This window comes from Ostrea edulis, chromosome 1 (genome assembly GCF_947568905.1).
Source record: "Ostrea edulis chromosome 1, xbOstEdul1.1, whole genome shotgun sequence".
Classification (NCBI taxonomy): Eukaryota; Metazoa; Mollusca; class Bivalvia; order Ostreida; family Ostreidae; genus Ostrea; species Ostrea edulis.
Window position 1 is genome coordinate 63,184,324 of NC_079164.1, and position 26,113 is coordinate 63,210,436.

Genomic DNA, 26,113 nt, shown 5'->3' on the forward strand with positions numbered 1-26,113 from the left:
TCCTCATGTACAATTAACATACACTGTCACGACAACATACAGTTATACACATTCCACATGTACAATATTACACGTGCATTTCGTTTACAAATTATATCTGTATGCATTAGTTTCACCCTAATTCTTTGATATTTTATTTAAACAGTAAGATGCTTTCTTTGTTGTTTCATCGGGTGATGAAGGTACATGTAGTTAGCATTGCAGCAAAAATGAAATTTTTTCTGCAATGATTACAACCTTCATCACCCAATAAAACAATAAAGAGAGACATTTGATTGTTTATATTTATATTTGTATATACTGTTTTAAAATATAAACTAAATTCAACGTACATCTAGTTCCACTCCCCTGTTACGTCATGAGATTTCGCCAAGTCGATGATTTTTAAGATTTATGCATGACAGGAACATACACTTTGTTGGAATTTTTTTCAATAGTTATTGTAAAAAATCTTGTTAACTATGAAATATTTCAAAAGTCTAAGTTATTTCTGAATAATCAATTACATGTTTCAAAATATTGAATCCAAGGCCAATAACTCTGTGTTCATTGAATTATTTATCTATTCCACTATGCGATAGATTTCCTTTATTTTTCACAAACATTTTGTATATTTTTAAAGAAACATTTTCATGAAATTGTTATGAATACTATTACATCGTTTTAACCAGTTTTTCTGAAATATTGATAATGCTGTTTAAGGAAATTTGCAATTTTCTGACGTTGATAACAGGTATGTAAGTGTGCTAATTGATAAAAACATTATCAATATCGTGACACATTTATTCTAAAAAAAATTATTTGTTACCAAAATATTTTATTTGAAGAATCAACAATCAAATATATATGATTGAACCTATAATTCTAGAGGGAAAAGTACTAAAATATCATATGACTGACCCATTCGTTACGTTAAACGGAACAGCCAAATTTGAATGCACCATTTGACCTTGATGACGCTTCATATTTGGTCCTGATTACACAGACAGGTGGTACTAAAAACCGGATCAAACTAGTCTGTAACAAACATGCATTCAATGTCGCAGATGAAAGCAATGTCAATTTCAAAAAAAATATAAGAGAAAAGATTCAGTGAAAGTAAATATTGCAACATATATAATAACCTTTCTCTTAGAGAAACTATCGGATTATTGCTTCCTTGCTGTGTCCACGACGTGAACTGTTAGTGCTTGATATCGGAAATTTCAATTGTGTTATATTTGGAGTGCATGAGAACATTTTCCGGATTCAATGTTCAAAAACTGAAGAAAAACCCACCATATAGTTATGTGTTACGTCCTAATACTGCACGGGGTTAGCGGGTTATATTTGACGTTTTTTTGTAAATTTCCAGGCGCGTAACTGTTTATACGCAAGTACACAACTGCGTACACATCATTTGAGAGAAAGAGAAAGATCATTGCCGGTAAAATATTTGTGCCTCAAAAATAACTGCATTACTTAGTTCCGGTTTATACTTTAATCAGTATCATAATTTCCAATCAATCAAACTTATGGTCCTTTTTGATTTTCAAATATAATTTCAAATCATTAACATTCAATCTGATTAAAATCAGATCTATGATCCGCTCCGGTAATGTTATGTCGACCGCTTTGTGTAGCGACATACATGTAACATCATCGGAGCGTATCAAAGATCTGATTTTAATCAGATTGATAGACATCATGTCGAATATCACTCTAATATACAACAATATAGGTACATGTAGTAGACGTATTAGGCTGTTCTTTGTTAATAACAACATTCACCATATATATACCAGTCGAAAACAAAAATCATAAAACGAATGTAAAGTCAGTTCAAGTACACACGGGTCCCGTGGGGATCCGGGTTAGAATAGATCCTCAGTGTCCCTTGCTTGTCGTAAGAGGTGACTAAATGGGGCGGTCCTTCGGATAAGACCGCAAAAACCGAGACCCTGTGTCACAGCAGGTGTGGCACGATAAAGATCCCTCCCTGCTCAAAGGCCATAAGCGCCGAGCATAAGCCTAAATTTTGCAGCCCTTCGCCGGCAATAGCGACGTCTCTGTATGTGTAAAAAATTCTCGAGCCTAAACTTTCATCCAACGGACACATCATTTGCGTGCAGCCTTGTAAGAATAAACTAAATCGGGTATGCAAACTCAACGAGTCAATGGTCACGAAAGTGGACCAAATGAAGGATGAAAGAGATAAATTGTTAGGTATGTATATGTTTTGAATAAGATTGATCTCAAAACAAACTGACAAAGAAGATGTAAAGCATCTCGCTGAAGCTTTGTAACTTGTTCAACTTAAACGTAGTCAAAATTTACTTCGAAAGTCATGGTTTTCTATGCTCCCGAACACTGGAAATAGGGGGCCTTTTTCACTGGTTGAATATCTTAATAAGGAATGGTTATGCGACCAATCGCATAAAGAAGCGGAGACACATTTTCCAGCGAAAATATCGGCGCTGTGTCCCACGGGGGGTAAAAGAAGTGCGACCGACCGTGGGTTTCCGATGATGATTAAACAAGCACCTGTGGGTACCACCCCCTTTTACCGGCATTTTCTTACCTCTCCTTCCCACGATTGTGACAGTACGTTGCTTCACAGTTAAAAATGATAAAATACATATACTAAAAAAAAACTTGAATTATGATTAAACTCCTTTCAAATTTTATTACTTCAAGGTGAATTTTATGACTTTAGTAAGAGAAATTAACAAATCTATTTCAAAATATATAAAATAGCTCAAAGGCTACCAGAGAATACATTCAGTTAGTCTGTATGTTTGAATGGAATTATAAGGTCATCTCATTATCAATCTAAATAATAAGGTAAAATAAAGCAAGCATTAATCGGCTATATGTAATTATAAATATAGCATTGATTATCATAAATCTTTACTGCATACAGACACACTGCGTATTTGTTTGCTGGTGTTTAACTTAAATCGTATAATTCTAACCGATCAAATTTATTGACAACTCTGTATGAATGTGTAAACAATACGGAACTTTCGGGATGTGCCGGAACGACCGATTATATTTGACATTTACACACCACGGTCACGTGATAATAACCAATTGTAGGGCAAAGTTGACAACGATACAAATGGTGTTTCGCTAGCAGACGGTCCGTAAAGAGCTATGCGCAGTCCCACGATGACGACCCGAGTCACTATTGGTGCTTATAGTGGCCTGGGTGTAAATTAGATGGCGGGGAAAAGGTGCATTTAGACGCGTATCATTAGATGTAAGGCGTGAGGTTTTACCGATATCCTCAAGATATTCCCTAGATTTATTTCTCTCGCCAACTCCCATATTTTAATCAAATGCATTTTCCTATAAAATGGTTGTAGTAATTTCTTTCTTTCAAAGATAGCATTTAAATGCAGGAATTTGATAGCAATTGAAGAATTCTATGCTTGTTTACTTAATTGTTATTGTAATCCGGAAGTGACATGCACTACAAATGACGTTCAACGCGCGATAAAAGTCGAGTGGATCCGTATCTCGAAAGTCCCGTATTCAAATGTGGTTTTTAGTCGATGGGATTTCATATTTCACTTGGGTTACACCTTTGATTTCATGCAATGATACGGATACAGTCACGTATCCCATTATATTGGTCAACTTTCTTCTTGATTTCACATCCGTTAGGTGAAGTTATTCTTTTTGTCAATGAAATCCTCCTAAACTAGTCGACGTCATTTTAAATCCATAGACATTCGAACTGAACGTGTCATTTTTGTAGCCTTCAGATCTACAAAATATAAAAGTCATCTTCATTCCCCATCAGTAGTCATAGTCAAGAGTATTTCTGCCCCTAGATACATGTAGCTTGTGAAACTATGAAAACTATAACATTGTTGACTTTATTTCATACAATTTGAAAAATAAGCTTTCCCGACAAAAGTTATTGAGATGCTATGGATGATATTGGTGAAGAACGAAGAGGGCTCAAAGATATCATGGGAATTGTACTCGTACAACTAATACGATGGACTTGACCATATAAAGACTAACTGATGAAGGTGGAAATGGTATTAATAAGATATCCCCACAACCATATTAGAAGACATGGAGTTTGCAGATGAACTCGAGCACAACCTCAATATTGAGAAGGATGACAGAGATATGATAGAGTGAAGATACGATGGGGTTAAGATATGATGGAGTGAAGATACGATGCGGTTACGTTATAATAGAGTGAAGATACGATGGGGTGAATATATAATAGAGTGAAGATATGATGGGGAATTAGACGACACTGAAGATTATTCTAACTTAGGAAAGGATGGAGAGGAACGGAAGACGTCAAGAAAGGACTATGCAATGCGAAGGGAGTATTTTAGAACACGATGACTGTCAAGAAACATCGGACGTATTAACATTATTCAATGTGCAGATAATTTTTAAAAAGTGGAAGGGAGAAAATCAGAAGCTTCAAATACACTTGCATGAAGAAATCACTAAGGATGCAATGGTCACAAGCTGAGAATGAAATGTCGGAACAGAATTTGCAAAATGCTATGAAGAATGAAGAACAATTAGGGTAGCATAGACAAAAGACAAGTGAATACATAGAGAAGGACGATAGAAAATAAAGAAAACAGGATAGAAGAATGGAACGGTGACTGACAGCAGCCGGGGTAAGTTGTGGTCTTATACTAGTAACCCTGTGGAGCTGACACTAGCTCAAAGTAAGTGATTGATTGGTAAAGTATTGGTGGAATGCATGTTATTTCAAAGACAGATCATTCGCTCACATGAATAATTAAAAACTATAATTTCAACTGGTATATTTTCCAATGATTTGATCACCCCGGTTCGTGTAATACACTGTTCCCTTAAATACCCGTTGTATGATTTATTTTTATCATACTCGCCGAAAGATTTCTTAACGAAGACACGTCTCAACATGAGATTCTCGAGAGGGCGTTAAACAATATACAATCAAGCTTAATGAGAACACCCTGTCTGATTTTTAAGACCAGGTTTGTACTTCTTCTATGGAATGATTGTTGTTGATCGATTGTTTTACGTCCCATTCAGATTTTTGCACTCACATTGAGACGTCACCAGTTGTTGGATAAGTACCACAAATTTAGACCTATTCTTATTGCTCAACGCCGTAGCAGTGAGGGTTCTTTAATGTGCTAAGGTCTGTCGCGACAAGGGACCTCCGTTTTTAAATATCAGAAAGACGCATGATCCCCACCTCTAAATGCCGAGCATTTATTTGGCGAAGGAGCACTCACTGCCTTTGTTAACGTCTTAGGTTTGACGCGGCCATGACACGAGCGGGGCTTGAACTCACGACCTCCCGGTTACGAAGTGAACGCTCTACCGGTCAATGGAATGAGACTACCAAACCAGCGGATGTTTATTCAACATAGGACAGAGGTGTAAATGTAGGGTGTTAACTGACTGGTCAAAATCAAGAATGAAATTATTTGGAATGAGAAATTGCACAAAATCAAGAAATGGCGGAGAGAAAAAAATATAGTGGTAAGGGTATGTTTGATTTAGGGTGAAGATAACGAACAGTGATTCACTGTGAATTCCTGTACAAAGACTAATTATAAATCGGGGGAGGGGTAAGCACTTGGAATGAACCTGTTTTCTCAAATTTTCCCAATTTTTATGTGATTTGTTTGAAATGTACAAATTATGCAGTAAATTGCAGGAAGGGGCTGTACGGTTCGTATTCGACGATTAAAATACTTCAGCTATCTTCTTCAAAAATCAAAATTACTCTGTCTTAAACTCAGACGCATCAGAACAATGGCCTTAGAATGTTTTAGGATTTTTAACAATGTCCATTCTACCTATAAGCTTTTATCAAAGGTTACCTGTAATTGGATAACCTATCTTTTAGATACTGTGGAATTCATTTCCAGGATCCTTTAGAAATACTACTTTTAAATCAAACTTTAGCTGTTGGTACGGGGAATATAGTATTCGTTGTGCTTGTAGCTGTATTTCGTGATGGAAGTATTTTATTTCATGATTGAAGTATTTTAGTGGAGTATTACATGTGCATTGTCCAAAATAATTATTCATGTTTTTGGTATCACGGGCTGCAATTATAAATACTTTATGATACTAGTGACGTGTAAGTCATTGATCACAGGTTTACTTAAATACTCTAGAGCTGTGTTTAGCCTATTTACTCTATAGTGAATTTATGTATGTGTATGCCTTTGTGATATTGTAAAAGTGTTGTCTTGTGCATGTTGTGTTTTGTGAGTGTCGTCGGAAAATAGCTTTTTTAAAAGAGCTAATGTTTCCATTTGGTAAAACCGAATCTAAATAAATATTTTTTTCAAATATTAATGGCATTTGTCCAAAATCAATATGCATGTTGTATTAAAAAATTGTGAGAGGGCCAAAGGTTATATATGTAGTATGGAGGTTTATGGGAAATGAATCGATACCCTTTTCCTCTTTGAAATTTTCTTTAATAATTCATTTTTAAATCCGTTTTGCATGGTAAATTTATCCTGCCCTGGGAGGAATAACCTGAGGTATTGAACTTTTACAATGGCGGTGTGACTGGTGTTGTCACTTTCTAGTCAAAAAACTTAACAGCATATGGAAAAGACAGTATTAAATGCTTTAGTTCCACAAACCAGGTTATTTATTAAATGCTTTAGTTCCACAAACCAGGTTATTTATTAAATGCTTTAGTTCCACAAACCAGGTTATTTATTAAATGCTTTAGTTCCACAAACCAGGTTATTTATTAAATGCTTTAGTTCCACAAACCAGGTTATTTATTAAATGCTTTAGTTCCACAAACCAGGTTATTTATTAAATGCTTTAGTTCCACAAACCAGGTTATTTATTAAATGCTTTAGTTCCACAAACCAGGTTATTTACCTTGAGTACCAGGCTTTTGAGTCCCTTCACAAGAACCAGTGTTATTAAATCCTCCGTCAAGCTCTGTAACGTCACTGTACATGGGTTCCTGAACCTGTGCTTTATCGTATACTTGTTTTTCAAACTTTGTGTTTTTGTCGTGTGTCTGCATTTTTGGTTGTCTGTTTTTCAGTGAATGTTGTTCAAACTGGGGAACATCACTAATGTCACATTCATCACCGTAGTCTGCTACTTCCGGTATGCTTTGACCATATGCTATATTGTCATGATAATACGCGTGTTCCATGTCACCTTTCCAGTGTGGTATTTTCCTGTTCGGTCCATATGCGAAGACGTGGTACGGTTCTTCAGACAAGTACATGTGGTTATTGTACATGCCCATAGCTTGTGCCTGCTGAATAGGCATCTGGACTATTGCGCTACATCCGGGTCCGTAGTGACCCATGGAACACTGTTGACACGTGCTGTATGGCGGTGGAACTGATACGGTCGGCACAACCGCGTATTTTACAGGCATGCGAGGACTATTATATCCTTGCTCGCCTATGACATTGGGGTTATTTTTCAACCTTAAACTACTTTTGCCGTCGGTGTTTTGCAGTTTTTGGTGCGGTTTCGGTGGTGGTGGTGGTAGTATTTTTCGGTCTGGTTTTACGTATCCTTTTGATGATAAGTTCTCGTGATCATCCAAATGTTTATGAGGCTCGATTTCTTTGTGAGTTTGGGTCAGACACGACATATCCATGTACGGCCTGTCTGTTGCCGATGGTGTCGGGGAAGGCATGCGCACGTTTCGATCTTTCCTAGGTGAATTGTGGGGGATTCTGTTTGCACTTACAGACTCTCCGTCGGCAACCTCTCGATCCAGCCACAGGGAGTTGATTCGACGTGTGAAGTTTTGACGTAGTTTTGATAATCGAGTGATCTGGTTCGGTAGGGTGTAATGTCTATCTCCGGAGTAAGCCCTCGTCGCGTTGTTTCTCCGGATTTCTGTTTTGCATCTACCTCTAAAACAATATATATTTATTTGGATCAGAAGGATTTTCAAAATAATAAAACTATATGTATTAATATATAATAATCTGATATGCACGTTTATTACATAATAGTGATGGAGCTTCTTTATTCACCCACACCGGGTAGGTTGATACAATCTGTATATACTAATCGGAGACCGAGACTCATACTCCCCTCCCTGCTTTTATGTTGTGGCATATGCAGAGTTCCTAGCTGTTAATGGCAAACTTACAACTTAACTTTATGACAAACGGGATGACTTCAGCTTCTCCATCGTCAACTTCCCATATTTATGTAGCAATATTCCATTATCACCGGTCGACTGGGGGTATTTACTCCTCTTGGGAAACCTGGTCACACCTCTGGTGTATCCAGGGGTTCGTGTTTATCCAACTCTTCCATTTTGTATCCCTTACAGGAGTTATGAAATTGCTCCCTGTTAATTATTTTCACCTTTTCGTGGGGTATATGTCTCGATACGCAAGAGCTTATTCTGCGTATGATCAGTTTTTAAATCGAGACAGGCTACTGACAAACAAGTTGATATTAGAGGGTTTGAATAGTCTTGTTTAAAGTCAGCATTTCGCAAATTATGTGGTCGTTATTACAATCTAGTTTGCCAATACAACCTAGCTTTCATTGAGTCAAGTTACGCTGTCTGACGTGTTTTATACCAATAGTTAGGCCGTTTTTTGCATACTGATTTGACTACGGATAACTCCGTTTACCTGATCGATGAAAGGTGAAGATAACGAACAATGATCAATCTCATAAAGCCCACAAGCAATACAAAATAGATAGTTGGGACAAACACGGACCCCTGGACACACCAGAGGTGGGATCAGGTGCGTAGGAGGAGTAAGCGTCCCCTGTCGACCGGTCACACCAGGGTTCATGGCGCGACCGGTCACACCAGGGTTCATGGCGGGTGTGACCGATCGACAGTGGACCTGATCACCTGATCCCACCTCTGGTGTGTCCAGGGGTCTGTGTTTGCCCAACTCTTAACTTTGCATTCCTTATAGAAGTTATGAGATTGATCACTGTTCGTTATCTTCACCTTTTCTTAACACTTGCTTGTACTGCGAGCTCTAGTATCTAAAGCGTGCGAAAAGTCCGTGTTTGAGCTACACATTCGTCTACAATTTTTTTTGTCACCAATCCCAGAAGTCCATAATCAAAATTGGCGGAGATCTTGCAAATAAATCAGAAGTAGATTTTGAGTACAAATCGGGTCAAGCTTACCATACTGCAGATCAATAACAAGAAATACCGCCACTTATTTTTCATAATTTCCCTTCCATGCAGAAAATAAGAATTACATCTTAAGGAATTGAAAATGATACATGTATAAAAGTCGGGTACAAATATCTTTAATCACGTGACACAGTAACTGTAAACAAATGTGAATGTCCATATATTTTGATGCTTAAACGTGAAAAAAGTTTTAATCAAACAATTCATGTATCGCAATTGTATGTTTATCAAATATAAATTTTGAGATATATGTCCTTTGTCCGTTTTATTTTTTAACATTACTTATTTGTAATTGCGATTTGATAGGATACAGAAAAATAACCTCGAATCTAAGTACAATATGATATATCAAATAACACAATGCTACGTAGGTCGACAGCTGTTCAACATTTCGTTTCTGAGTTATTTCTACACACGATTAGGAACGAATTTCCTGTTTCATAATTTTATCACGTGCAAAATCCATTGGAATCGATATTTCTATGGGATTAAATCTAAAATCATCAGAGGTTTTTACTTTTGCAGACATTTATAAACGTCAGGGTCTGCTTAGTGCTTATGAAAGTCAGTTAAGGGTGTACATAACCATTTTCTATATATTTTAAATCTTGGAATAGTTTTACTGAAACTGTCACTGAAAGAGTAGATGTGTACACTTTTGAAAATAAATGAACACAATTTTGTTTGAAATGGACTTTCACTAAACATAAACTAACTGGAAATAAAATGCAAATCCAATGATACTGTATTCTTTAAAACAAACATTAGTTGATCGTGTCAACGTAATTTTCTGTGCTAACCATTGACCGTGAAATTCAAAACATATACTATTTTTTTCTCTGTCTAGATAATAAATATATAATGGAACGTTTAGTCCTAGCTATCTTAAAAGTAACATTGACCAAAGACTCCGAAGCAATATCACTCCTGTTCTGTCCTTGACCTTGAACATACGACCTTGCAAATCAATCTGTCTTCATCTGTATATCACATATTTAATGTATGAATATCGTATTCCTAAAAGGAATATCATGACAATTGAAATCAGTATTTGAATTGGTTTGAATTAAATATCTTAAGTTGATATCTTACTTCTGAATGGTTACGTAGTACTTTATCACAAAAACCCACTCGGAAAATAAAAATTGCAGAAGCAACCTTAATCTCCGACTTTCAACATTGAAAATAAATTCTAAAAGAAACTGAGTGAATACCAACGTGTGATCGACAGACAGACGAGTAGATCCAGATTAAATAACCCCCTATTCGCAACTCATGGTAGCCACTTTATTTCTCTATGTGTCTTTAAAAAGAGGACACTGCTTGAAAAGTTCCAATGCTAAATCACAAATAATCTTAGATAAGTCAGCAAGATACCTAAGTTAGTAACCTTGACCTAGAAATGAAAATGTTACCCTTCAGTCATAGAAACTTTGTGATTAAGGCTTCATTGCTAATGCTCAAATGATAATTTTAAATTGCACATTCAAACCATTTCTTACAATATGTGATGCCCTTGACCTTTGATTTTTTTTACCACAAAAACAATAGGATCCATCCTTTAATTTAGTTAAAGTGACCCTTCATAGAATTTCATTGCTAATCAAAGCTCAAAATGTATTTTAGAAATCGTCTGGAAAATACCTCTTACCATCTGCGACCTTGATTTTCTACCGAAAAAGCAATAAAGGCCATGCTTGAGATCTTCGTACAAAACAATTTCTTGCGATGTTTGCCGTATGGATCTCAGAAATAGTAAAGGTAATTCTAGAGACTCATTATTACTACAGCTCAATTGGAATTTGATGTGTCATCCGAAGATCAAGATGTTACAATTCTTTCAAACAGAACTATGAGCAACAAGGCCCAAATTTATTGGACACATATAACAACCGCTATTAATCCCAGATTTGAACAATTACTTTGGAAACTTTGTATAATGAATTGGGATGCAATCGTGCTGTAGCAGAAATCAACTTTGTCTCAGACAATCCAAACCATGGCTAGCATATTTGAAGTCATCTTACTCCAAGTTGTAAGAACACTACTGCGGGACCACTAGAGGAACATTTGTACTAAGTACGTTGATAGGGGATACAACTTTCTGTTGAAGTCAAATTTGTCTCGGCGATCAAAGTCATGGCAGCAATACTGAAATTCGAATCGCTCCAAAAGCTAAAAAAAAAAATCCACCTACTACTAGAGCACTTGTATCAAGTATGGTGACTGGAGTGATGCATTCATTCTCGAGAAATGTCCATTATGTCTCAACCAATGAAACGCCGTGGTGGTTATTTTGAAATTTGAATTGCTCCAAATTTTATCGACACTCTTGCGAAACTACCAGAGGAATGTGCACCAAGAGGGATTATTGGGTATGCAACCATTCATGTAAAGAATATGATTATAAAGTAGTTGTTTACAAACGCCGACTACTGATGGCAATATCCGTCACAGGTCCGAAGGCCTGGTGAGATGAAAATATTTCTCTTTACTCTTAAATACTTAAAAGACAAGCTAGGTGCATATCTAGGAGCAAACCTGTGAGTTTCGTTTCACCTTGGTCAGTGATTTTAGACTCCAATCGGGTTTATTCTCTAAACTATACCAAATATATTCTAGCTATCATTTAGGTCAAATGCTCTCCGACGTGTTTCATACCAATTGTTAAGCTGTTCTTTACACACTGAGTTTTACTGCGGATTAAAATGTTTACCTGATCTAATGGCGGGTGTGACCGATCGACAGGGGATGTTTATTCCCTATTTGGTAAAATTATGTGTTGCGTTTCTAAAGTCGGTCAGTATGTAGTAAAGGAGTTTTGATATTCTATTTCGTTTTCTTCTGTAGCTTATGGTTATTTCGTTTTTGATCCATGCATTGCATGGATTCGACTATTGCGAAATCCATGCAATGCATAAATCGAAAGCGGAATAAAGATTTTATCATTGTTTTAGCAGATGCAGGAAACGGCCACTTCCTTCTGGCTTAATACCATTCCTATCGTATAACATAAACCCTTATCGTTTGATTGTCAGTATCAATTGCTTTGCAGAATGTTCATCATTTAAAACGATATCACTAAATGATTCTCTCTTAATTTAAAAGCTTTAGAGAATTGATCGCATGAAGTAGAGAATATTAACCCAATCTATTTTGTCTGTATGTACAAAGAACGAAGCATAAATTTGCAAAATCCTGAAACATTCAGCAGGAGTAATAAGTATAACGTTAGACTTGATCAAACATATAATCTAGATGAATAAAACGTTTACCGAAACCTGTGCTCAAAGTTTTCTAGAAGCTCTCAGTTTTCTGGAAGAAAAAGTGCGTGAAATTGGATTTTACTTCAAAATAATTAAAATGGCGGCAAATACCATGGTTAATATGCCATGATTCCGGTTCTAGGTCATTTTGAGGAAATTAAAAATAACATCTAAGCTTGCACTTCCTACACGCAATTTTGAAACAATAGCACGAATGTCGATATGGTGGGCAAATATAATATTTATTATGTATGTACAGTAAAATGCAAATAAAGCCAACACGTTTATAATGAATTAACGCTTAAAGCGAAGTGATTTTCATTCCCTGAAGTTTCAAAACATATCATGAATTTCTTGGATATAACAAATTACGTTTATACAGAATCAAAATGTTCATCCCCAGGACCTCGCTAAAAGCGTATTTTACTGTCATAAATGAAAGGTGAAGATAACGAACAGTGATCAATCTCATAACTCCTATAAGCAATACAAAATAGATAGTTGGGCAAACACGGACCCCTGGACACACCAGAGGTGGGGTGAGGTGCCTAGGATGAGTAAACATCCCCTGTAGACCGAATATATCTTATAAAAGCAACATATCAGAATCTAATTTTATAACGTATTTTAAGTCTATTTTGATGTTTTGTGGAATAGATCTAAATAAGTCTCTAGATTGACTTACATGTTGTACTATATATGCCATGTTGGCTGAGTAGCATGATAACAAGCATCCTGAGAGAATTACATAAGCAATACATGTTCCCTCCAGTCGCCTCCATTAATTGACGGATGTAATATTTGAGAGAATGTACATTTAATGTTGTTTGACCTTGAACTGTTGCTTAAAACATTGATACCAAGTCACCATGTTTACCAATATTGTTTAATAGTTTGATGTTTCGTTCATACAGTCCATACATGTGCTTTTTATCATGGATTAAATAGTCTTAATCAGAAGTATGTAATTATTAAATTCAATACACAAACATATAGCATATATGTCATAGAGTAAATCTGGGTTTGATAACTAATATAATTCCGTTATCCTGCGATGTACCGTTTGCCTAGTTTAGTTTCACATCAAATCTGGGCCCCGTTTTTGCAAAATAAAACACGTGGGGGAAATAATCGTGCAAAGGGAACACAAAACAAAACAAATAAAACACGTGGGGGAAATAATCGTGCAAAGGGAACACAAAACAAAACAAATAAAACACGTGGGGGAAATAATCGTGCAAAGGGAAAACAAAACAAATAAAACACGTGGGGGAAATAATCGTGCAAAGGGAACACAAAACAAAACAACGGATATAACATTCATATTCTTATAAATGACTTCGTAATACTACTTACTATGAACTGTTCAAAGGCCAATTTCGATTAGGCCTACCTGTGATTTCGATTGAAGGAATGCGGTAAACTGAGTACTTTCGACTGATCAGACTTCGCTCACCGTCCAAAGAAAAGATACATTGTATGTTCCTTTTACGATTAATGAAGTGATGATTTAGATAATCAGAGACCGAGTTCGTCGACTGTCTCTACTTTTACAGCCTTTCCATCGGAACACGATTCCGATGCATATAAAAACATAACAATTTAAAAATTAATTTCTTTCACACTTGTTTATCAAAAGTTACGAAATTCGAGCCTGATATGTAGTTTGCCATTCTGAAACTATACTGCAAGTTTCAAACGAATTCCCACAAGCATAACGGAAAAGGTTTGGAAAACCAACGGACAGACTGACAGTCGGACAGAGGGACGGAAAGACAAATGGAGAAGAAAGCTATATATATATATATATATATATATATATATATATATATATATATATAATATATATATATATATATATATATATAAAGCACTAAATAATCACAACTAGGTACTGAAAATTTTCGCCCCAGCCCGGGTTCGAATCTTGCTAGGCGGTGGGTGCCGTACGTCGCTGGTTCGACCCCGGGCTGGGGCGAAAATTTTCAGTACCTAGTTGTGATTATTTAGTGCTTTATATATTAATTAATTGATTATCACGTGTATCGTTTAGATCCTAGGGGTAAACGTAAGGTTGGGTGTTATAATTATTTGTTTGTGCTTTATATATATATAAAAGCACTGAAAAGGCCACGACACTGTTGGTTATTTAAAACTCGGAATTTTCGACGCAACCCGCGTCTTTATCAAGAGACATATATTACATAAACAAATAACACGCAAAAACGACAAGTATCGATAAACTACATTGATGACAAGAGTGATACACTGTTGTACTGAGTGATAAAAATGGTGATGGTTTCGTTGTAAAGCGTGTTTACTGACTATGGTTTAGAGAGTTTGTACCATGGTCGGGTCGGGATGAAAATAGAATTATTCTTGAAACTTACAGAAATCAGATAAATTCAGAGGGAAAACTTACAAAACAATGTGATTATGGAATAAAATGGTGGGAAGATAATGATATGGACTGATTAAGTTGAAAACATATATATACATACATACAAACCGGTAAGTGACCTATGAAGTATTGTAATATGTTAGAGCAAAGTCATCATGAAAAATGTATATCTAAAAAATGAATTTCATTTCTTTAAAAATCATGAAAGTATGAACTGCGATGCTTTACACGGGAATACTTCTTGAATGTCGGCGTGGGGAGTTGCAGTTCATACCCTCATGTATTTTCAGAAATGAAGTTTATTTTGTGTGTATATATTTACATTCTACTATCATTTCCGTCGGAATTCCTAGATGGACTATATTTATCTGTATTCATACACGTAACGTTCACAACTACAGTGCATTCATGATAAAATGTCCATCGTTACAATTTGTAGAGATATCAAAGACAAAAGCATTGGTACTGTAGATATTGTACATCCATCATTTACCTTTTGCAGCAGCAACAACAGCTGATTACACTGATCAGCAACACCAGTACTAGACAGACCAGGCTACTTATCACTATCCTAGTGGCTAATGTTAAATTCACAAACCAGTCTGAAAAAAGAATCAAAGGTATTTTCTACAGCCAATAAACAGGCTTTATCAATATTCCACAAAGGAAAAATATTGTCTATCAATGAATTAAATGTAACAAAACTGCTATCCATAGACAAAATAACTGGCCTTATATTTGACTTCGCTTTCATAGATGTGCATTCAAACTCTTTGTCTGTTTTTAAATCTTTACTGGGTCACAACTTTGACATCAAGGAGCCTTGTAAACCCCCATCTTCTCAGGCCAAGGTTTTTCGATCCGCCCTCTACTATACATTTCTGAAGAGTTCAGATCTAAAAACTTTGGATTGCGAAGCTGTATAAATCCATACTTGAAAGGAAGATTGCTTATGTCCTAAGGATTTGTAATCATCATGAAGCTGGCCCAAAGATTAATTCAAAAAGATGAAGGTCACTAGAAGGGAAAGCATGAAATTTCTGTATGCAGGATACCATGGTTGACCATACTTGACAGACGCGTTGCTTTTAACCTAAGGATGTGTCTGTCACCAACCTGATCTATAAACTTGGAAGCTTCCTGACAATGAAGTTTCAAATTTGTCCAATTCATGCCCCCCCCCCCCCCGGGGGGGAGGGGGGGCGTAGGGTGTGACTACAATAGGGGATTATGGTTTTACATGGGAATGCATAGGGCAAATCTTTAGAAATATTTTTCTCAAGAACAGCCGGGACATGATTAGTTATATTGATATGCAAGCATCTTCTGGTAGTACAGATTCAAGTTCATTGTGGTACCGGGGTTAGAGTGGGACCAAAATAAGGGAACACAGTTTTACATGGGATTGTATCCCGACAATTTTTTTTTAAATCTCAAGATCAACAAGGTCATGATAAGTTACATGTATATTAATATGCAAGCATGGTCAGAAAGTGCAGATTCAAATTGGTACAATCTGTGGCGCCAGGGGGTAGGGTAGGGCAAAAATATAGGGAATCAAAGTTTTACATGGGGATATATAATAAAAAGTCTTAGACTCTTCTCATGAACGCTAGGCTATATATGTATATAGCAATGTTGATGATCATTCATGTTGAAAGGAAAGCATACTCGGGATTTCAGTTTATTAAAATTAATGCCTTGAAGGGGCCACAATAGGGAGTGACATATATGGGAAATGTATTTTTTAATCTTCTTTTCAAGAGCAGGAGAGCCAGGATTAGTCATAAAATATACAAGCACCTTCAGGTAGTGCAGAGTCATGTTCAGGTAGTGTAGATTCATGTTCAGGTAGTGCAGATTCATGTTCAGGTAGTGCAGATTCATGCTCAGGTAGTGCAGATTCATGTTTGATCACATTGGTAGGTTGGGGATACAATACGGATTAAAGGTTTTACATAAAATATATATAGAAAATTATAAAACATTCTTTTCAAAAGTTGAAGAGAGAGAGAAAGAGAGAGAGAGAGAGAGAGAGAGAGAGAGAGAGAGAGAGAGAGAGAGAGAGAGAGAAACTTTCAAACATTCCCTAGCTGTGTCTTTTTATTTTAGTTTTTGTTTCTTTTTTTATATGTATCAAATCATGGACCCTTGGTGTGGGGCTGGAAACGGGGATCACATTTTACAAAGTACAAGATATAGATAAAACAATGTTTTAAAAGTCTCCAGAGCACAATATCAAAACCATGTTAGTAATATTGTTATATATATACCCCAATGTGTGGATTCAAATCCGGTGAAGTTGTGACCTTGCCGGGGTCATAATATAGGGCAATATATTTTAGGGAATATGGAGGGTAAAAAATCGTTCAAAAATTTAATCTTCTACAGAAGAACAGGACCAGTGTGACTCAGTTGAGCCTATGGGCCTCTTGTTTCAAAGTGAATTCATGGTGGGGTCAACTTTGCCCCCATGGGTTTAGAATTTTTATCAGAGAATGTGTTAATATATGATATAAATTTGTGTCATGATCTCTTAGGAAATAAAAAGAACAAGAAAGTAAAGAAAGCGCTTTGCTGGAACAAGGCATCCATCTTGTCTATATTGATACAGATATCGACTGAGGCATGAATGAAATTGACACATTGAGCCCGATTTTTTGTTGGAGACGTTTGCTTGCGTGTTGTTGCGTTATGCCCCATTAAAAAATTTCACTCGTGCAATGAGACGTCACCAGTTCTAGGTGAAGTGCCACAAATTTTGTCCTATGCATGGCGCTTATACGGCTGTAGCAGGGAATGTTCCCTATCGTACCAATGCCTACGGGATCTCCAGTTTTAAGGTCATATCCGAAAGATCTCATGACTTTCACGTTTGACAAAAAAATAGTTACTACTAGTGTTAAACGTCCTAGGTTTGACGCGGCTCGGGTATCGAGAATCGAACCCGTGCCTCAAGGTTGCTTAGCTAGCACCGCAACCACAGGGCAACCGCTTTTCAACCCTTTCACACTGAAAGTGATTGAAATTTTTAAACGCTGAGAACATGCAACAATAACACTTAAATCCAGACCTAACAACTTTTCAAAAGTGTTGGACAAGGAACTCATTTTGTAATTTCTGAAAGTGGGTAACAGAATGTTTCTGCTTTGTTTTTCGTGTGTGTTAAATACGATACAATACACATATATTTACGTACTTACCCCAGATTACTTCTACCGTAAAATTGTCATCTGAAAATATGGGGAAAACAACCATAAAACATTACAATATAATGATTCACAAGGGAAAATCATGGTGACTTATCAACTTCTTCCACTGTAGATTTTGGTTTTTCCCTTTCCTTTTTAATGTTCGTTATATCGGGTATGTCGTTTAAATCACCAACATTTACCTGCTAAGATGATATCTGTTCCATTAAGAATTCCCGTGGCATTTTCCAGAGGCATTATGTCCGTCCGATGCTCCGTGCGCAGAGTGATTGATTCTGTTGAAGTACTCGGACCAAACTCAGAAGAGGTACTTGAGTACATGATCCAGTGAAGCGTGGTTCTAGCAGAATGTCGATGGGGAAATGGCGTGGTATTGTCGGCCTCTTTAGTCGGCAAGTATGTCAACATAGAAAGATCTGTACTCATCGCTATGAGCGTTGCTAGACCCGGAGATTTATTTTAGATTGCGGAAGATTTAACTACAAAACATAACGAAAATACGATACAGTCAAACATAAGGGATAACATTTTATAAAGTTTTAGTTAATGGAGTCTGCCTGTGGACAATTTGAAAAAATTATCAAATTCCTACGATCGACATTCTTTTTAATGTTGAAAATAATACCGAATTGAGTTGACGAATGTAACCTATATATAAAACTTGTTAACTTTTTCTTCCATTAATTGTTACATGTTTTCATTTTAAATCTAAATGTCATATGCATGTTACAATTTATATTGAGTATTACAAACAATGAAACATCAAGGGTTTCGTAGTGGGGGTGGGGGTGGGGTAGGGGGCTGTATAAATATTATCCATAAAAGGCATTTAAGGAAAAGGGCAGATAACTCTAATGAAATTTGTTTGACTGTATAAAGAAATTCTACTCTGATTAACAACAAAACCCGTACCATGGATCCTAAGCTAGCTCATTACACTAAATTTATATTTAATGGTTCGTTAAAACACCTCTTATGAAGTATGATTTCACCATCGAAAAAGTGAAACAAGCTCTCAAGTATTTTTTATGAATTTTTTGTGGTTTATCCCGGAATGATAAAAAAGGTACTTAGTTTGCAAATAAGATACTTTAGAGGCCAAATTTTGCTGTGATTTGATGCATAATATGAATATACATGCCTAAACGACTCAGATAGACATTCTCATTTTTTAAATAAAAAAATATTTATGAAAATTGAAAACGTTATTTGCTAATATTTTTTTCAATCTACGGATAAAATCTTCAAAAAACATGTCAGTTGGAAAAAAGATATATCAGAAAAATATATTTTGAAATGAAATGGTCAAAATTCAGAAATATTACGATTTTTTTTAATTTGAACCAAACCCGATCGGTAGTCAAAGAGAACATTGTAATCAGAAAACTACATTCCCTTGATGTAAAATGGTTTATAAATTAAACGACTTTATAAAAGAAACTAATTTCTTGATCAACAGTGCATACAATCATCAACAATATGATCATTTTAGTAAATTCTCTCAATTTTGATCGGGATCGGTACTTTTATTTCCAGTTTGAATATAGTGATTATATCTAAATATTTGGTCATTTCTTTTCAATTTCTTTTTATAATATATTTCTTCGATATATCTCTTTTCTAACTGACATGTTTGAAGATTTTATCCGTAGATTTTTCAAAAATTACCAAATAACGTTTTCAATTTTCATAAATATTTTTTTTCTAAAAATTAGAACGTTTATATCTGAATCTTTTAGGCATGTTTTATTAGATATTCATATCATGCACCAAATCACAGCGAAATTTGGACTTAAGAATCTATTATTTGCAAACAAACACCTTTTTTATCATTCCGGGGAAAATCACAAAGAATTCATATAAATTCAAAATTTATTTATTCAAATGCTTTATTGACGATTACCAAACATGAGGCGTATGGAGCGCCAAATTAACATAAACTCAAATAATTGAAAATATCATAAATTCAAATATTGCTCTCTTTAATTGAATTAATACGCACTTCAATTCAACTATTGCTCTCATCTATTGATTTAATGCGCGCATTATATCAATTATTGCTCTCTTCAATTGAATTGTAGCGCGCATCAATTCAATTGTTGATATCATTAATTCATTTGAAGAGATCATTAATTCAATTAAAGCGCGCATCAATTCAGTTGAAGAATTAATGCTATCATCAATTAATTTAATGCGCGCAATAATTCAGAATTGAAGATATCATTAATTATTTGAAGATATCTTTAATTAAATTGTTGCGCGCATCAAATGAATTGATGATATCTTCAAATAATTGAAGAAATATTCAATTATTTGAGTTTATGTTAATTTGGCGCTCCATAGAGGCGTACATCATAAATTAACACCCTATACTAGTATATGAATAACATAATACACATTTTCAGATAAACCACAATTGTCCTGATTCTCAATTCAATGTACCTTAGATTAAAACACTCATTCAAATATTGACAAAAATGCTTTGTGAATGTACAATTTTCAGGATTCATGGGGCTTTTTAAGGAATTTGCATTCAAATCACTCAAATGTTCTGAATATCTATTCCTTAAGTGATCGTATTTTGTACAAAATAATAGGAAGTGTTTCTCATCCTCAACTCATTATAAAATAATTGAGAGCTTGTATCACGCTTCCGATGGTGAAATCATACTTCATAAGAGGTGTTTTAACGAGCCATTAAATAAAATTTTAGTGTAATGAGCTACTTTAATGAAAGTTTATCAGTGATCAAGTTAAATTTCAGAGGACATCCACGAACCTATTTCCTACAGCGTTGAATTTGCATGCATGATATTGTAAGAATACAATCAATCAGACTCGCTTCAGATGCTGCAGTTGACCTATATTTTCTTCAGTGAGTAACTTATACCTGTGGGGGTACAATCAATCAGACTCGCTTTACATGCAACTGACCCATATTTCCTGGATGACTGGTGGAGTTAAAGGATTAATTCGGGGTAGTAAAAGAAAAACCTATTAATCCGGATCTAGTTTAGCTCGCCCATAATCGTTCTATATTGTCACCTAAGGCTGAGTAAATGTAATTGATTGTTTTCCAATGCCTTTAGAATGGGAACATAGACGTAAACTTTTAACAGACCTCTTACAATGATGTACCAGCATGATGCATGTATTGTTTATACATTTTGAGCTCTATGTGCTATTGCACATGTATCCGGTCTTAATTACTTTCGGGCTGACTCCCTACATGGTGTACACTTATCTTGCGTGACATTTAGTTCTAGCAACAATTAAACTTGTCACTGATGCATGTATTTCAATTATAAAGATGGAAATCCGAAGAATGACATGCAGATATAGTCCATGTAAAACGGGTAGTAACTGTTCCATCGCCAGACAGTCCGCAATCACGGGTCTTTCATTCGAATGCAACCTTTCAAATTGAGGTGTCGTGTTGCAGTAAGTGTGACATGTTAAAGAATCAGACCGGATCCTGGAAACAATAAGCATGAAGCAGGGATGTACAACTTCTGGATTTCTTTTCTATGGGTAATTGATAAACTACTAGTATATGATGAGAAGTGTGTGTGTTACGATGATCAGAATGAGTGGTGTAAAAGTATTTGGTTTATTTCCCTGAGAATTGCGAGTGTTAACGTTGAGGTATGGTCACACACCGCGGGTTATTGTTTCAGTCTATTTCACACACCGCGGGTTATTGTTTCATTCTATTTCACACACCGCGGGTTATTGTTTCATTGAGGTATCGTCACACACCGCGGGTTATTGTTTCATTCTATTTCACAAACTAGAATGAAACAATAACCCGTGGTCTGCGACGACATGACATTGAGGAAGAATGTGAAATATTCTTGTATGGCATACTTTTTTCCGTCTTATATGTGCTTACAATGTATATGTGCTTCTGTGGGGTGGTTATTGTCATTGGAATAAAATCGACCACGGCAAGGATAGTTACACCTGACTGCGTTTGTATAATTTCATATGAAGAATGGATATGTATTTAAACTTTATTATTGAAGGATTGATTGATTGATTAAATATTTTTAACGTCCCTATCGAGAATTTTTCACTCATATGGAGCCGTCACCATGGCCGCATGGGCTGCAAAATTTAGGCCTATGTTCGGTGCTTACGGCCTTTGAGCCGGGAGGGATCCTTAAAATCGTGCCACACCTGCTGTGACACGGGACCTCGGTTTTTACGGTCTCATCCGAAGGACCGCCCCATTTTGTAACCTCTTACGACAAGCAAGGGGGTACTGAAGATCTATTCTAACCGGATCCCCACGGGAGTATTATTGAAGGAAACTATACTAATAATCATATAAGATATAACAAAAAGTATTGAAAATACTCCCGGAAGTGTCCACATTGACTAAAGATAATTAAAATAAAAATAATTGAGATGAAATAAAGATTGATTAAAGATAAAGGTAATGTAATATACATATGTAATATTGACACTATATGCCCATCTTAGAGTCAGAACTGTGGGTTGCGAAATTCACAATGTCGGTACATCTCTCTCTCTCTCTCTCTCTCTCTCTCTCTCTCTCTCTCTCTCTCTCTCTCTCTCTCTCTCTCTCTCTCTGCTTTTCCTTTAATTTTTATATAGTATCTTCAAAATTAAGAGAAGTCTCCATATGAGTGTAAAAATTCTCAAGAGGGACTTTAAACAAAATACAATCAATCAATCAAAATTAAGACGTTTTTCAAATGATAAACATTAAATCACTATGACCATTTTGGCCCCACTCTGGTACCAAATCCCTACCCCTAGTATCATGAAATTTACAACTTTTGTAAAGAGCTACTTCCGCCTTCTAAATCCTCAGGTAGATTAATAGCCTTAGGGGAGATGTTAGAACCTCTACCCCAGGGATCATGAAATTTACAATTTTGGTAGGGGCATTCCTGCTCTATATATTTGACTCTGCATTTAGTTTTCCTACAGATATGCGATTGTAGAGAGAAAGATTTTTGGAAAATGTTTGGTAGTTTTTGTCCTGCCCCTAAGGTTCCATGGGTGTAGGAGTCCTGGATTTTTAAAAAAAAAAAATATGTCCCCTTTTCCCAAAGATGCTTCATACTATATAGTTAATTGGAAAGATAATTATTAAGATATTAAAAATGTTCGATCATTATGCACTACGAGTAACTCAGGTGACTTAAAATCTCTAAATCTTCCAGATAGAACATGTATTACCGTTTCTGGTTTTCTTATTTGCAAATACAACCTGTCGTTAGGTCGAATGCAGTCTGGCGTGTTCCATACCAATTGCATCGTCGGAAACCGACGGTCAGTCGCACTACAAACGTAGTATTTAAATTAACCACAAACGTAGTGCGACCGACTGTGGGTTTCCGACGATGTACCAATTGTTAGACACACTGAATTTGACTAGGGATGACTCCGTTTACCTGATCAAAATAAAGGCCTCACGGTGGATGGGACAAATGAACAGTGGATGATTACTCCTCCTAGGAACCTGAATCCATCTCTGGTGTGTCTAGGGGTCCATGTTTGCATTAATCTTGATTTTGTATTCTTTACGGAATTTATGAGATTGATCGTTATCTTCACTTTTCATGAATTATCAATATCTATACCCTTATAACATGTTGAAATTTATAATACAAGTAATAAACAAGAGGCCCAGGGGCCTTATAGGTCACCTGAGTATCATGTAACAACCTTCCAATGTTTGAATTAGGTTTGTGTTTAGATATAAGAATTTTACTTTTGGATGGAAGAAACATTGAATAGCTATGTGGTCAGCCCCGCCTTTGCACCAGAACCCCTGACCCAGGGGCCATAAATTTCAGTTTTGAAAGAAGCATCCTTGATCATCATTATCATACTATTAGTTTGTCTACTTAATACCCAGCAGCAGAGAAGATTTTCAAAGAAATAAAATGCATTTTCACTATATGATCAATAGGGCCCCACCCTAATACCAGAACCCCTGACCCAGGGGCCATGAATTTCACAAGTTTGAAAGAGGCATCCTTGCTCATCATAACCATGCTATTGGTTTGTCTACTTAATACCCAAGGACAGAGAAGAAATTTTTCAAAGAAATAATGCATTTTCACTATATGACTTATAGAGCCCCACCCTAGCACCAGAACCCCTGATCCAGGGGCCATGAATTTCACAATTTTTAACAAGAGGTACTGTGAGCAATGCTCACTAAGAATACCCCCCGCTTACCCCAATCTCCCAAAGGGTGTTAGTAATAGGTATAAACTACCTCTTTTCTGAGTGTTGCTACTTCGATGTCCAGTGCGCATGACATTTGACCTTTTGACCCCAAAATCGATAGGGAACATCTTCATCCCATGGGTAGTCCATATGTATGATATGGTGATTGTAGGTGGAAAGGATAACGCTTTAGAGCCCAGAAACCATATTGCTACTTCAATGTCCAGTGCGCGTGACCTTTGACCTTTTGACCCCAAAATCGATAGGGATCATCTTCATCCCATGGGTAGTCCATATATATGATATGGTGATTGTAGGTGGAAAGGATAACACTTTAGAGCCCGGAAACCATATTGCTACTTCGATGTCCATTGTGCTTGACCTTTGACCTTTTGACCCCAAAATCGATAGGGAACATCTTCATCCCATGGGTAGTCAATATATATGATATGGTGACGGTAGGTGGAAAGGATAATGCTTTAGAGCCCGGAAACCATTGCGTCTACAGACGGACGGACGGACAACCCGATTTCAGTATACCCCCCCCCCCCACAACTTGTTGCGGGGGGTATAAAGAGGCATCCTTGCTCATCATTACCATGCTATTAGTTTGTCTACTTAATACCCAGAGACAGAAGAAGATTTTCAAAGAATTTCTACATTTTCACTATATGACCAATAGAGCCCCACCCTAATACAAGAACCCCTGCCCCAAGGGCCATGAATTTCACAATTTTGGTAGAGGGCTCAACGCTCATTATAATTATGCCCACAGTTTGGCTTCTTGATGTCCAGGAGTAAAGAAGAAGATTTTTTAAAATTACACTCATTTTGATGGTTTTTGCCCCACCCCTCAGGCCCCAGGGGGGCAGGGACCACGAATTTCACAATTTTTGTTCCCCTTCACCCACAGATGCTATATGCCAAAATTGGTTGAAATTGCTTCAGGGGTTTCAGAGAAGAAGCTGAAAATGTTCAAATGTTAACGCACGACGCACAACGCACGACGAACGACGACGGACAAAAACAGATAGCAATAGGTCACCTGAATGAATTCAGGTGACCTAAAAATTGGAACTAATTCAAATTTTGTAAATTCGTTAATTTTTTTGATATATCTTCCAAACAAAGCATCGATTCTAAAAAAAAAAAATGTCTATATCAATTTCCCCCGAAAAATAGCATTTAGTACACGTAAAACCAACATCATGGTGCTTGCCTTTAAACGTAAAACAGTTAATTTAAAGCTATTGATATCACGCATAAAGCCCCCAGATTGTATATTTACGTAAAATTGTAATTGACACAAGAATTTCTGAACATCGAAAATTAATCGCAAATGTGACTGATTCAAAGAGCTTTGCATCTGAGTTTTTGTAGTATTGTCAATTTATTTGGAAGTAAATCTTAAACTTCTATATCGAAGGGGAATCATGACATTAAAAGGAAATTCTGGGGATCATAGTGCTTGTTTTGAGGTACTGTGTTAAACTAGACCTTTAACTTGCAAAAAGGTCTAGTTTAACATGATTCGCCTTCAATATAGAATTCAAAATATATTTCCAAATAAATTGACAATACTACAAAAACAAAATGCAAAGCTCTTTTAATCAGTCACATCTGGGATTAATTCACGATTCTATGTAAGTATACATTCTGTGAGCTTTATGCGTGATATCAATAGATTTAAATTAACTTTATTTTACGTTTAAAGGCAGGCGCCATGGTGTTGGTTTTACTGTCATAATGACAGCATATAATTTTACAAAGTTATAAAAATGGATAAACTGCTGTTTTTAATCTGTACTTACATGTACTTCTAAACTGCAAGGTTTTTTTAACACAGACCACAGGTCTAGACTTCACGTTCAAATATT

The 26,113-nt window shown here is 36.1% G+C and overlaps 1 protein-coding gene across 1 annotated transcript; it reads right to left on the bottom strand.

Annotated features, from left to right (window-relative positions):
• Window positions 1–2,645: 2,645 nt before the first annotated feature.
• LOC125648041 (uncharacterized) lies at window positions 2,646–26,113 on the bottom strand. Its single transcript, XM_048874939.2, has 6 exons — window positions 26,048–26,113; window positions 18,209–18,505; window positions 18,018–18,047; window positions 15,308–15,416; window positions 6,874–7,880; window positions 2,646–3,751 (listed from the first exon to the last, which is right to left on the bottom strand). Exons 2-6 carry the CDS (start codon window positions 18,450–18,452, stop codon window positions 3,696–3,698), a joined length of 1,446 nt encoding a protein of 481 aa, XP_048730896.2. The 5' UTR covers window positions 18,453–18,505; window positions 26,048–26,113; the 3' UTR covers window positions 2,646–3,695.